Source organism: Bombina bombina, chromosome 5 (assembly GCF_027579735.1).
Source record: "Bombina bombina isolate aBomBom1 chromosome 5, aBomBom1.pri, whole genome shotgun sequence".
In the NCBI taxonomy this organism is placed as follows: domain Eukaryota; kingdom Metazoa; phylum Chordata; class Amphibia; order Anura; family Bombinatoridae; genus Bombina; species Bombina bombina.
The window spans coordinates 763,157,409-763,172,388 of NC_069503.1; the positions used below are offsets into that span (position 1 = coordinate 763,157,409).

The 14,980-nt window shown below is 37.1% G+C and overlaps 1 protein-coding gene across 1 annotated transcript in view; it reads right to left on the reverse strand.

Annotated features, from left to right (window-relative positions):
• LOC128661616 (1,25-dihydroxyvitamin D(3) 24-hydroxylase, mitochondrial-like) overlaps positions 1-14,980 on the reverse strand; it is a gene marked incomplete at its 3' end in the record, with an annotated part of 78,705 nt that overhangs the window by 37,555 nt on the left and 26,170 nt on the right. The window contains exons 4-5 of the mRNA XM_053715849.1: positions 6,331-6,427; positions 6,162-6,253 (exon numbers count right to left, since the gene is read on the reverse strand). Of these exons, the coding sequence (XP_053571824.1) occupies positions 6,162-6,253; positions 6,331-6,427 (189 nt within the window). The remainder of the gene's footprint in view (positions 1-6,161; positions 6,254-6,330; positions 6,428-14,980) is intronic.

Here is a 14,980-nt window from a genome sequence, read left to right on the forward strand (position 1 = left end):
CTAGTTAAAATAAATACAAAGTTGCCTGTAAAATAAAAATAATTCCTAAACTAGCTACAATGTAACTATTAGTTATATTGTAGCTATCTTAGGGTTTATTTTATAGGTATTTAGTTTTAAATAGGATTAATTTAGTTAATGATAGTAATTTTATTTAGATTTATTAAAATTATATTTCAGTTAGGGGGTGTTAGGGTTAGGGTTAGATTTAGGGGTTAATACATTTAATATAGTTGCAGCGACATTGGGGTCGGCAGATTAGGGGTTAATAAATATAGGTAGGTGGCGGCGATGTTAGGGACGGCAGATTAGGGGTTAATAAAATTTAACTAGTGTTTGCGATGTGGGAGTACGGCGGTTTAGGGGTTAATATATTTATTATTGTGGCGGCGATCTCTGGTTCGGCAGACTAGGGGTTAAAAAATTTATTATAGTGTTTGCGATGTGGGGGGGCTTGTTTTAGGGGTTAATAGGTAGTTTATGGGTGTTAGTGTACTTTTTAGCACTTTAGTTAAGAGTTTTATGTTACAGCGTTAGCCCATAAAACTCTTAACTACTGACTTTTAAATGCGGTACCAGTCTTGACAGGAGAGGCTGTACCGCTCACTTTTGGTCAGACACGTAATACCAGCATTATGCAAATCCCATTGAAAATATAGGATACGCAATTGATGTAAGTGGATTTGCGGTATTTTAGAGTCGCGCCAAAAAAGTGAGCGGTACACCTGTACCTGCAAGACTCGTAATACCAGTGGGCATTAAAAAGCAGCGTTGGGATCTCTCAACGCTGCTTTTTAACCCTAACTCAAGACTCGTAATCTAGCCGATACTTTTTACCTCTATTATTACCTTGTATCTAAGCATCTTCTGATGGCCCCCTGATCACATGACATTTTATTTATTTATTATCTTGACTTGCATTTAGTACTGTGTTGTGCTAAATCTTAAATAACTCCTCAGGATTTTATCTATATGACCTACATGAACTAGAAGTCTCCTGAAGTGAAAAGCAAATAAAAAAGCATGTGATAAGAGGCTGTCTATAGTGGCTTAGAAACAGGCAGAAATTTAGAGGTTAAAACGTTATAAAGTATATTAATATATCAATGTTGGTTGTGCAAAGCTGGGAAAGTAAAGGCATTATCTATCTTTTTAAACAATAACAGTGTAGACTGTCCCTTTAAATGTATTTTTGATGTTTACTAGAGCTCTGAAGTCACGCTAACCCAACGCGCGTTAAATTAAATTGTGCTCAAGTGAACGCATTTACTTTTAACTCATAAGACGTATGCTACTTCTGACGCGCGTAAAGCACCACAATATACCCCTTATTGCTTCTGCGCAACACTTATAGCTCCACTCGTAATCGAGCCCAAAACTAAATTTAAAAACTCAATGGCTATATTACAAGTGGAGGACCTGCGTTAACTTGCGCTCATATTACAAGTTGAAAGTAAACACGACCGCACAAGCGCAAACTAAATTTGCGCTTATCAGGTTAGCGCAACTGAAGTCCTTGTGTAAAGAGTTAGGGCTAAATAAAAAGTTGCACCAAGCACAACATATAAACATTAAAATAAAGTGTTACACTCATATACACTACCTAATAAAAAAATAATAATTTAAATATTACATTTTTTTATAAGGGTTAAAACATATAAGTTAAGGTATTTCAAAGGCTTATATGGTATAAATACATACATAATATCATATACATGTTTAAATATATGCATGCATATATGTGTTTAAATGTGTTTTTATGTTTATATGTGTATATATGTATATATATATATATATATATATATATATATTTTTATATATATATATATATATGTATATATATATATACACATATAAACACATATCTACAAATATATACATATATATATATATATATATATATATATATATATATATATATATATATATATATATATATATATATATATATATATATATATATATAACAAAGAAGAAGAAAATACTGCAAGCCAGATACTAGTGCTGTTTAATCAGGTAAGGTTTATTCGTCCACAAGAGGAGACATAAGCAGACATAAAACACCTGACATGTTTCGTGCAGGCGTACCTGCGCTTCATTTATATATTTTTTTTTAGCCTTTTCCACTCAAATACCTGAACAAAAGAAAAATAAGTTTTTTATATAAGAAAAAAGATATCCTAGCAGTCCTTATGAAAAAGATATTAATCAAATCCTTGTGGTCATAAAACGTAGTCTTTATTTAAGGAGTTAAAATATGGCAGACTCCATATAAAAGATAAGGTAAAGGAAACAAGTCTGACCGGTTTCGGTCTCACAGTGACCGTAGTCATAGACATAAGCTTATGTCTATGACTATGGTCTGTGAGACCGAATCCGGTCAGACTTGTTTCCTTTCCCTTACCTTTTAAAGGCTGTTATATTTGAATTCCTTAAATAAAGACTATCGGCTAGATTACGAGTTTTTGTCGGTAAGGCTTGCGGTGCCAACGAGCATTTTTTTCTGGTATTACAGGTCTGTCTAAACCCGGCGTTAGCCGCAAAAAAAGTGAGCGCAGAGCAAAATTTAGCTCCACATCTCACTGTAATACCAGCGCTGCTTACGGTAGTGGTAAGCTGCCAAACGTGCTCGTGCACGATTTCCCCATAGGAAACAATGGGGGAGAGCCGGCTGAAAAAAACCCTAACACCTGCAAAAAAGCAGCGTTCGGCTCCTAACGCAGCCCCATTGTTTCCTATGGGAAAATACATTTTATGTCTACACCTAACACCCTAACATGAACCCCGAGTCTAAACACCCCTAATCTTACACTTATTAAACCCTAATCTGCCGCCCCCGACATTGTCGCCACCTGCATTATATTATTAACCCCTAATCTGCCGCTCCGGGCACCGCCGCCACCTACATTATACCTATGAACCCCTAATCTGCTGACCCCAACATCGCCAAACCCTACATTATATTTATTAACCCCTACTCTGCCGCCCCCAACGTCGCCGCCACTATAATAAAGTTATTAACTCCTAAACAGAAGTCTAACCCTAACCCTAACACCCCCCCTAATTTAAATATAATTTTAAATAATCTTAATATAATTACTACAATTAAATAAATTATTCCTATTTAAAACTAAATACTTACCTATAAAATAAACCCTAAGATAGCTACAATATAATTAATAGTTACGTTCTTAGGGTTTATTTTTATTTTACAGGCAAGTTTGCATTTATTTTAACTAGGTACAATAGTTACTAAATAGTTATTAACTATTTAATAACTACCTAGCTAAAATAAGTACAAATTTACCCAACACCCAACCCTACATGAAAACCCACCCAATCCCCCCTTAATAAAACCTAACACTAACCCCTTGAAGATCACCCTACCTTGAGACGTCTTCTCCCAACCTGGCAGAAGTGATCCTCCAGACGGCCAGAAGTCTTCATCCGATCCGGGCAGAAGAGGACCTCCAGACGGGCAGAAGTCTTCATCCAGATGGCATCTTCTATCTTCATCCATCTGGAGCGGAGCGGGTCCATCTTCCAGCCAGCCGACGCGGAGCATCCTCTTCCAACGACATCCAACTGAAGAATGAAGGTACCTTTAATTGACGTCATCCAAGATGGCGTCCCTTGAATTCCGATTGGCTGATAGAATTCTATCGGCCAATCAGAATTAAGGTAGAAAAAATCCTATTGGCTGATACAATCAGCCAATAGGATTGAGCTTGCATTCTATTGGATGCTCCGCGTCGGCTAGCTTGAAGATGGACCCGCTCCGCTCCGGATGGATGAAGATAGAAGATGCCGTCTGGATGAAGGCTTCTGCCCATCTGGAGGTCCTCTTCTGCCCAGATCGGATGAAGACTTCTGGCCGTCTGGAGGATTACTTCTGCCTGGTTGGGTGAAGACATCTCACCCAGCGGCAGATTAGGGTTTAATAAATGTAGGTAGTTGTCGGCGATGTTAGGGATGGCAGATTAGGGGTTAATAATATTTAAATAGTGTTTGCGAGGCGGGAGTGCGGGGGTTTAGGGGTTAATATATTTATTTAAGTGGCGGCGACGTCTAATCTGCAGATTAGGGGTTAAAAACTTTAGTTAAGTGTTTGCGATGTGGGGGGGCTCGGTTTAGGGGTTAATAGGTTTATGGGTGTTAGTGTACTTTTTAGCACTTTAGTTAAAAGTTTTATGTTACGGCGTTAGCCCATAAAACTCTTGACTACTAACTTTTAAATGCGGTAACAGTCTTGACAGGAGAGGCTGTACCGCTCATTTTTTTCAAAGACTCTTAATACCGGCGTTAGGAAAATTCCATTGAAAAGATAGGATACGCAATTGACGTAAGTGGATTTGCGGTATGCTCGATTCGCGGAAAAAAAGTGAGCGGTACACCTGTACCTGCAAGACTCGTAATACCAGCGGGCATTAAAAAGCAGCGTTGGGACCTCTCAACGCTGCTTTTTAAGGCTAACGCAAGACTCGTAATCTAGGAAAAAGTTTTTATGACCGCAAGGATTTGATGAATATATTTTTCATAAGGACTGCTTGGATTTCTTTTTTCTTATATTTTTGTGGAGTACTGGGACTCCATTCCACTTACTCGAGTCCTGACTGAGAGCCAACATCGCTTCACAAAAACATCAAAGGAGGAGGAGCCCAAGAGTTCTGAGCCAAGCAGTGTGTGAGTCATCCCTTGAGGACGTCTAAATTGCTGACATGCTTTGCAAACTACGTCCACGCTGTGGACCAAAACTTCGTGTTTCTGCATAACAAGGATGCTATTGAATTCCGGCAGAGGTGATTTGTGTCCGGTCACACAGAGGCAACCGGTGAGTTAGGGGTTGTTAAAAGCTACAAGCGGCTTCCCCCTTGCACCTAGTGGGTCCAAATATTTTGAGTTGTGAGGCTACCGTGGCAAAGTGTCATATTAACTGTTCATTGGAAAAAGAACGGAAGGGGTAGGAGAGGCATTGACTTCGATCCCCCAGTATAGTGATATTAGATTTCAGCCTGCCGTTTTATATATACACTCACACACCGCATGTTGCAGAGAGTAACGGCTCCATGTAGGGCGTTTATTACACCAGACTGTTTTTTCGTCTGTTCTATTAAGTTTAAATATAATTTAATATTTATTTGTTTTGCTGTGTATGTACTGTAAATATTGTACATTCCAATATTATTTACCTAGGGGAATTGTTCTTTGCATTTTTAAATAGATATCCATATATATATATATATATATATATATACTTATACCTATATATATGCATATAGATATATATAGGTACAGATATAGATTTTACAAAAAAAATCATATATATATATACAAATATATATTTAAAAATAAAAAGAATTTTTTTTTCTATGTGCAGAACATTGAAATGTAAAATATTGATAACTACCTTCTGGTTAGCACAATTGGTCTAATTTGTGTTGGGTTAGCGCGCAAGCGATAAGTGTTAACTTTTTTCCAGTTTGCAAGGTCCATTGAACTCCATTGAAGGTCCTTTCCCTTTAGCGAGGACTCCTATGGGGCTTTAATCCAACCTATTTTGCAATGTTTAGGGTGGTGCTGATAATTAAGCCCTAAACTCTTTGAAGAAGCATAGGATAAGAACCTCCCCCTCCCGCTTGCAGTAAAGGGGAAGGTCTTTAGCATAGGCTCTGGGATCCACAGCACTAATATTCCTATTAGTACGGCCCTGGAGTCTAGGAAGAAGAAAAGGATTTGCACGGCTCCCAAGTGGAGACTGCCCATCCAGTTAAAGGTGACAGGATAGAACATTTATATTAGTTTTACAAAAAAATATATATAAATATTAATTAATAGGAAATAGTGCAGCCCACCGATATTCTGACAAATTATTTTTTATGAATATTTTTTCCAAATGATTTGTCCAAAACAAATTATTCAGTGCTGCACAAGTCTTAAGATTTGTGTGGAACAGTTATGCAAGATAGCCATAAAATTACCCTTACATATTTCACTATACTCTGAGTATTGACTTGTTTGCATTCTTGAAAGCCACACTTACTTATATTACTTGCTATATCCAACTATAACAAATGTTTGTATTATTGTAATTATTGTTAACATTATTAATTTGTACTGAATGTTAGAACATCCGTAGTTAAATTAATATAATATATACATACCTTTTTTACTGATTTGATAAAAAGTAATGCATCTTCTTTACACTTGTTTTGCAAAAGACCACATCTCTCATTGTAGAGAACTAAACAAATTGCTGTAAATTAAAAAAAAATTAGTTTAGGAATGATATAGAAAAAACTGCCATACACGAAGGAAAAAAATGATACTTACTTTCATATGACCATTTATTAAGTTCAAAATATAAATCATCAATATACTCATTTTCATCACATTTTCTGTTGATATATGCGATAAAGTCTTCCATGACCTAAACAAGCATTAAAGAATATAAGACAAGTATTCAAAAAGTGCCATTAACATCTATAGTACAGAAAACAACCATTAGCGTAGCATATGCTTCTAATAGTCTATTTTTTTGGTAAATTTCATTCACCCATATGGTATAATTGTAAAACCATTTATATCTGTATCTTTACTACACAGAATAATTTTAAGATTGAACTACTCAAAGAATAAATTAATATTCAGAGAGAGAGAGAGAGAGAGAGAGAGAGAGAGAGAGAGAGAGAGAGAAAGAGATTGTTCTTTATTACATTGCATAATAATTTTAAAAAAATAATGACATTTTCATTCACTTGTCAGAAGATCTTTTTGATCCCACCTAAGTCAGTAGAATATAATCTATAGATCTTTTGAAAGATACACTATGATTATCATATGAGAGTACTATATCCAGAAATCAATATTCTCCCATTGCCTCATAAAAAGGTTGCCAAAAACAAAAGTAAGATTAATGTCCAAACTTGAAAATAGTATAAATACATGTTGAACTCCAAGCTCAATATGAACTATTGGAATATACAACTAATCTTTCCTTTTTCTTTTAGTTAATTCTCCATTAAAGGTAGCGTATATAACAAAAACAGATGTAAATGGGTTTTTAAGCTACAAGTGACCACAATCTTAAATTGATTGGAACATTTCCCTAAACTAAAAAAAAACAAAAAACAATAACAATATTTCAGGAAAATAAACTCTCAGAGGCTACAAACCTTTAATTTAAAATTAAATGATTTATTTAAAGGTAAATATAGATATAGCAGAGGAAAACACAGAGGAGTTTACAATTGATGAAAGGGAAAAGTAAATAAAATAATACAGTATCTATCTATCTATCTATCTATCTATCTATCTATCTATCTACAGTATCTAACTATCTATCTATACATCTAATTTAACTTCTATTTACTCTTATCTTACTCTTACTTTACTTAACCCCTTAAGGACCAGCGACGTACCCTGTATGTCGCTGGCCTTTTTTTGGGACTTGATTGTTTTATAGAGCGGTCTTGCCACCAGAGTTAAGACTGCCCTATTCCACAAAGCCTTCTGGAGGGAGGGCATTAATAGCGTGTTCTTGCTAGACTTGTGCTATTATGTCCTGAAAAAACCCTTAACGACCAGTGACATACAGGGTACATTGTGGTCATTAAGGGGTTAATAATCCTTGTAATAATTTCACATTTGACTTGTGTATGAAAATCTATTTCTAATGGGTAGAGGCTTAACATTAAAGTTTTTTAAACCTGTCAATGCATGTCTCTAAATTATTGTTTAGACAGTTTGTGCATCAATCAACAATATTTGTAAAGAATCAAGGTATTTTAAACTTAATTTAGAGAAAGGAAGAAAACCTAATTGGATAGTGGATCAGTTTGAAGATCATGAGACTGGGTTCAGGTATTTTTACAAATGAGGACACTTTTATTTATGCATTGCATATTTTATAAACCTATTTTTTTATTAAATAGATACTAAGATTTAAAAAAATAAAATATATTGTCATTGGTTAATCATCAGAATGGTACTTAGTTTTTAAATATCTCTAATAGCTATGACAAATATGGCATAGATTACAAGTGGAGCACAAAAATATTAGTGCTTATTGTGCATTAAAATCACTTGAGTGCAATCTTTAATGCTTCTATATTTGCTCTCATATTACAAGTCCAAAGTTATTTTTTATCTCTTGAGCAATAGTGTAGGGCACAATTACATCTGCATGTCAGATAAAGCAGATGCACTAAACCAGGGATGTGTAGTTAAAGTTAAATAAAAGTTTTTAAAATTACCACATTTTTTTACCTTAGATGCAAATTCATGGAGAGAGGCAATGATCAGCTCAGCCTCCCTTAATTGCGCAACAACTTAGAGGGTGCTGTATGGAGCGTCCGCCCACTGTATCTCAGGAGTTACATTTTATTATTAAGCCAATCATGAAAAAGCCCCAAGTGGGGCAGCTCTCATATCTGCCTCTTGGGGGGGGGGTCACAGTGTTAGTGTAACTTCCGTGGCTTTAAGGGGGCAGAGCTATCAGTCTTCCACGTCCTCTCTCCACTAGGCAGATTGGCAGTACATTACAGGGATGTGCTGGTCTTAGCTTTCATTGTTGCTGTGACGGTGCTAAGGAAGGACAGCCTTGGTAAAGTATTTATTTTACAAGCATTTAGCCCCTTATGCTCAGACTGTATTTGTTGTTTATAACATTTGTGTTAAAAAGTTTTCATAAACAATGCTATATAATTATACTAAACACAATATTTATTTATACTTATGATCCAAATCACTATAATGAAACATCACATTCCTTAGCAAGGATCAGACTTTCAACTGAAGTTTTAAAAAAACCCATAATGAGCAGTGTGTTGCCTAAGGGGGCTGACAAATATTGCTGCAGTGTTGCTTAATGGTAAAAATATATTTTAAAGAATCTTAGCAATAGCTTGTGTAAAAATATTCCAAATGGATCCAGTACTCCCAACAGACCAAAAACAGTACAGATAAATTATAAAACATAATACAGATGCAAGATAGGCATTTCCTGGATTTGTAGGAAAAAGCCCCAATAAAGTTTGATAAAATTGTTTTGCTATAAATCCAATGAGTGCCTGTTATTGTACATCTATATTTATTATTATTATTATTATCGGTTATTTGTAGAGCGCCAACAGATTCTGTAGCACTATAAACAAATGTGGAGTACAACAAAACAATTATAGGGATCACATGGGTAGAGGCCCCTGACAAGAGTTGCACTGTTGTAGTCAGCTCTTAAGAAGGTGATCTACGAACAGATGGACTCTTAGGCATACATGCTAAAGGGGTTCAGGGGATAGCAATGGAGGAGAGGAACTGGTATAAAGAAAGGTTAGTGTAGGTTGTATGCATCCCTGAACAGTAGAGTTTTTAGGGAGCACTTGAAGCTTTCAAAACTAGGGGAAAGTCTTATGGAGCAAGGCAGAGAGTTCCACAAGATGGGAGCCAGTCTGGATAAGTCCTGTAAATGGGAGTGTGATGAGGTAACAAGAGAGGAGGAGAGTAGGAGGTCATGAGCAGAGCGAAGGGGATGGGAGGGAGAGTATCTGGAGACAAGGTCTGAGATATAGTGGGGAGCAGTGCAGTTGAGGGCTTTGTATGTCAGAGTGAGAATTTTGTGTTTAATCCTAGAGGCAAGAGGAAGCCAGTGAAGGGATTGGCAGAGAGGTGCAGCAGATGAAGAGTTACGTGTAAGGAAGATGAGCCTGGCAGAGGCCTTCATTATGGATTGTAAAGGAGCTAGGTGGCAGGTGGGGAGACCAGAGAGGACAGAGTTGCAGTAATCAAGGTGGGAAAGGATGAGAGAGTGAATTAAAATCTTAGTTGTGTCTTGTGTAAGGAAACGTCTAATTTTAGTGATGTTTTTAAGGTGGAAGTGGCAGGCTTTAGCCAAGGACTGAATGTGAGGAGTGAAAGAAAGACCTGAGTCAAGTGTGACCCCGTGACATCGGGCATGCGGGCTAGGGGTAATGATGGAGTTGTCAACAGTTATAGAGAGATTGGGGGTGGAGATTTTAGAAGAAGGGGGGAAAATAAGGAGCTCAGTTTTGGAGAGATTTAGCTTGAGGTAGTGAGAGGACATCCAGTTAGAGATGTGAGAAAGACAGTTAGTGACACGGGTTAGCAAGGAAGGAGATAGATCTGGTGCAGAGAAGTAGATTTGGGTGTCGTTGGCATACAAATGATATTGGAAACCGTGGGACTTTATTAGGGAACATAGTGATGATGTGTAGATTGAGAAGAGAAGGGGACTGAGGACAGAACCTTGCAGTACTCTGACAGAAAGTGGTGATGGGGCAGAGGAGGCCCCAGAGAAGGCTACACTAAAAGGACAGTTTGACAGGTCAGAAGAGAGCCACGAGAGGGCTGTGTCACAGATGCCGAAGGATTGGAGAGTTTGGAGCAAAAGAGGGTGGTCAACAGTATCAAAGGCTGCAGACAGATCAAGGAGGATAAGCAGAGAGAAGTGGCCTTTTGATTTTGCTGTAAGTAGGTCATTGGTAACCTTAACAATTGCTGTCTCTGTGGAGTGATGGAGACAAAATCCAGATTGCAGTGGGTAAAGGAGGGAGTTTAATGTAAGGAAATGGGATAGGTTTGCATATACTAGTTTTTCAAGAAGCTTTGAGGCAAGAGGGAGGAGAGAAATAGGGTGGAAGTTGGATGGAGAGGTTGGATCAAGGGAAGGTTTTTTGAGGATACAGTAGGTGTGACTAGTGCATGTTTCAGAGATGAGGGAAATATACCGGTGCTGAGGGAGAGGTTGAACATTTGTGTGAGTATAGGGGTAAGGTTAGAAGAGAGGGAGAGGAGTAGCTGAGAGGGGATAGGGTCAAGGGGACAGGTAGTGAGGTGAGAGCGCAGTATAAGTGTGGAAACTTCTTCCTCAGTAACAGGGGAGAAAGAGCTAAGTTTATGGCTATGTGGGTTGTGGTTGATTGAGAGCATTTGAGGGAGTGAGAGAAAGGAATTATGTTGAGAGCTGATTTCATTTCTGATGGAGTGAATTTTGTTATTGAAGTGGCTGGCAAAGTATTGAACTGACAGAGAAGTTGTATTAGGAGGTGGGGGTGGATGGAGAAGAGTATTGAAAGTGGAGAACAGACGTTTTGGGTTTGAAGAAAGATTAGAGATAAGAGTAGAGAAGTAGTGTTGCTTGTGGAGATTAAGGGCAGAATAGTAGGAGTTCAAGATGAATTTGTAATGAAGAAAATCGGCTAAACTCCGAGATTTTCTCCAGTGCCACTCAGTAGTACGGGAACATCTGCGTAGGTACCGTCTCAGAGGAGTATGCCAGGGATGAGGATAAGTGTGTGATTTCCGAGCTATCGTAAGAGGGGCCAAATTGTCAAGGACAGATATAAGGGTGGAATTATAGTGGCAGATAGATTGGTCAGGGCAGGAAAAGGAGGAGAAGGACGAGAGGAGAGGTTCAAGGGAATTAGCAAGCTGTTGCTGTTCTAATGACATAATGCTTCTGTGAAGTTTGGTATGAGGAGTAGAAGGAGGGAGAGTTGTAGAGAGAGATGATATGTTGCAAGTGAGGAGATGGTGGTCAGAAAGAGGAAAAGGGGAGTTTGTGAAGTTTGAGAGATTGCATCAATAGCTAAAGATCAGGTCAAGGGAGTGACCGTCTTTGTGAGTGGGAGAATCAGTCCATTGTGACAAACCGAAAGAGGAAGTGAGTTGCAGAAGTTGTTTTGCAGAGGAGGCAGTGGGATTGTCAAGAGGGATGTTGAAGTCGCCAAGAATGAGGGTAGGGGTGTCTGAGGAAATGAAATAAGGTAGCCAGGCAGCCAAGTGATCTAGAAATTGAGTAGCCAGGAGGTTGGTATATGACTGCAACATGTATAGAGAGGGGAGAGAATAAGCAAATCATGTGGGTTTTGAATGAGTAAAATGTGAGGTAAGAGATGGGTTGTAATTGTTGAAAGGTGCAACGAGAGGAAAGTAAAATACCTACACCACCTCCTTGTCTATTACCAGACCTAGGAGTGTGGCTGAAGTGGAGACCCCCATGTGACAGAACAGCAATGGATGTTGTGTCTAGGGGAGAGAGACAGGTTTCTGTTAGGGCCAGAAGGTTGAGGGAGCAGGAGATGAAGAGGTCATGTATAGAAGTGAGCTTGTTGCAAACAGAGTGAGAGTTCCAGAGTGCACAAGTGAAAGTGGTAGTGGCTTTAGATGCAGAAGGAATGTGAGTTGGCAGAGTTTTGTTTTCTGAGTCTGTGGGACGGTACACATGGATGTGCATGACTAGGCAGTTGTTGGTGACCAGGATTAGAGGAGATGTCACCAGCAGTTAGTAAAAGCAAGAGGGAGAGTGACATGAGATTATTATTAGTGACATGAGATATTTAGATTATAGCTATATTTTCTTTTTGTTTATTTGTCTATATTTTTTGTGTCTGTGTATTTGTATCTGTGTCTTTCTATGTGAGTGTCTGTGAGTGTTTTTCTGTCTTTGAATATGTGTATTTGTCTTAGGAGTGTTTCTGTGTTTTTGTTTTTTTGAGTGTGTGTTAGTGAGCACATGTTTCTGTGTGTCTTAGTATTTATATGCATCTGTGAATGTGTGTGTGCCATTCAATGTTTTTATTTGTGTGTGTCTATGAGTCTGTGGATGTGCCTTTGAATGATTTTGTGTGTGTGTTTGCCTGAGTGTTTCTGCAGACTTTAAAGTATCCCACAATGTAACCTCTATTGGGTTCATATGTGTGTTTATCCGTCTCTGATACTAGCCTGTGCCTCACCAGCCACTGACCTCACTGTATGTCACTGTACTAAATCTCTTACATAATAGACTTCTGTGAGTGTGCTAAGCCAATGGTGCACAGATAGTGGTGTTCTTAATTTAGTTCTGTGTTAAACTATTAAGATGCTTTGGTTAAAAAAATTTAACCATCCACATGTTATACCAGAATGTGTATTATTCTTTCTTCAAAGTCACGCAAAGATAACCTAACCTGCAATATAGATTGTGCTCCACTAGCCTAAAATATTTCCTTAACGATTATGGGCCAGATTACAGGTGGAGCTGTATTTATCGCTCACCCTCACGCTGTAACAGCGTTAGAAGTACTTGACTGTATATGTATACATATGTGCTTATGTGTTTATAAGTGTATATATGTCTGTAAAAACATATATACACATATAAATACATATCTATACATATATAGCCATATATGTACATACATATACATCTTTAGACATGTATATGTATGTATCTCTATAGTAAAGCCCTTTTAGCCTGCCTGGCTGCCTATCTTTTTTTCTAACACCTGGGATCTCATATCCTGGAGTTTTTTTAACTTTTGTGTGCAATATTCAGTAAGAATATTTTTTATTAGATGGTCTTATTATGAGTGTAACTGTACTTTTAAATGTATTTTTTATGTGTTTTGTGACAATTTTTATATTAGGGCTACAATACAAGAGGAGTGCAATCGTTTACGCCCGAGCAATAAAGGGTATATTGTGAGGGCTTGAGCTTATCAGGATTAACGCTAGAATCATTACGACTTTAGAGATCTAGTTAAGGTTTAGGGAAAATAAAACGTTGCACAAAAACATCTAAAATACATTACAAAGTACATTTAATAATACTGTCTAATAAAAATTATTTAAACAAATATTGCACACAAAAGTTATAAGGGCTCAAAGATATGAGATCTCGGGTGTTAGAAAAAAAAAGCCGGCAAAGGGCCTTAACATTGATATACATACTTATATTCTGCATTTAGCAGAATATGTTCTATGTATTTCTAAATAGATATTCCTATTTATATCTGTATATATCTATACCTATATATAATCATATATATATATATATATATATATATAGGTATAAATAAATATTTTTGTTAAAAAAACCATCAGATACATGTTGAAAAATGTATTTATGAATAAATATAACATATTCTGTTATGTAAAGAACATTGGAATATGAAAAATGCATATTTTCATGTCAGGTTAGTGCAAATGAGAATATGCAATCGTGTTTACACGAGAGTGGGGTGTTAGGTTTTTAAACGTTTTTTGTTTATTGACTTCTATGGGGAAATAAGTAAATGCGCACGCGATGTTCAAACTTCGACTTTTTGCGCTAGTCGGGTAAACCGCTAGAACAAAAACAGTTTACTTTCAACTCGTAATATGAGCACAACCTGACTAGCGCAAAAAGCTTAATTCTAGCAGAGTTAGTGCTGTAAACGACAGCGCAAAATACTGCTTCACTTATCTTATTTAGCCCTTAATCAGAGCTCTGAGGTCGCGGTAATCATTCTAGTATAAATCTACATTGTGCTCACACGTTTGCATTTACTTTCAATTTGTAATACGTGCGCAAATGAACGTGAAAAACCCAATATCGCTCTTGCGCAAACTATATTGATTCACTCATAACCTGGCCCTACATATATATATATAAATATATATATATATATATATATATATATATATATATATGATGGTCTATGCATATAATTAGTAGGCAATTGCTAGCCATCACTATCCCCCCTACCCGTGCTATTGGGTTTAGATTGTGTGCCGTCTGATGTAGAGGGGCTGTTTAACTGACAGGTCTCATCATGCTGCTTTGTTTACTTTGCCGACGAGACCCGGGCGTCACATAATGACGTCACCGCAGCACTGGATCAAATAGACAGTATCCCTTAGACGGCAGACACGATGTAGCTACAAACAGAAGTACACCAGAATTTTAAGGTACTTAATACAAATGTACCATATGAGCTACAACCGACTCTTAGTAGGTAGGCAATCTGGTCACACTATTTGTTTAAATGGTTATTGAAATATATGGATCATTTGAATAACGGTTACACATCTGATTGTTACAATCATAATGATATAGATTTATGCTCTTTTTCTTTCCCTTGTATATACTTGTATCTATATTGCACATAATGTTTTTCATATCGTTGTTCACATATATTTGTATACATTTATGATATAACCACTT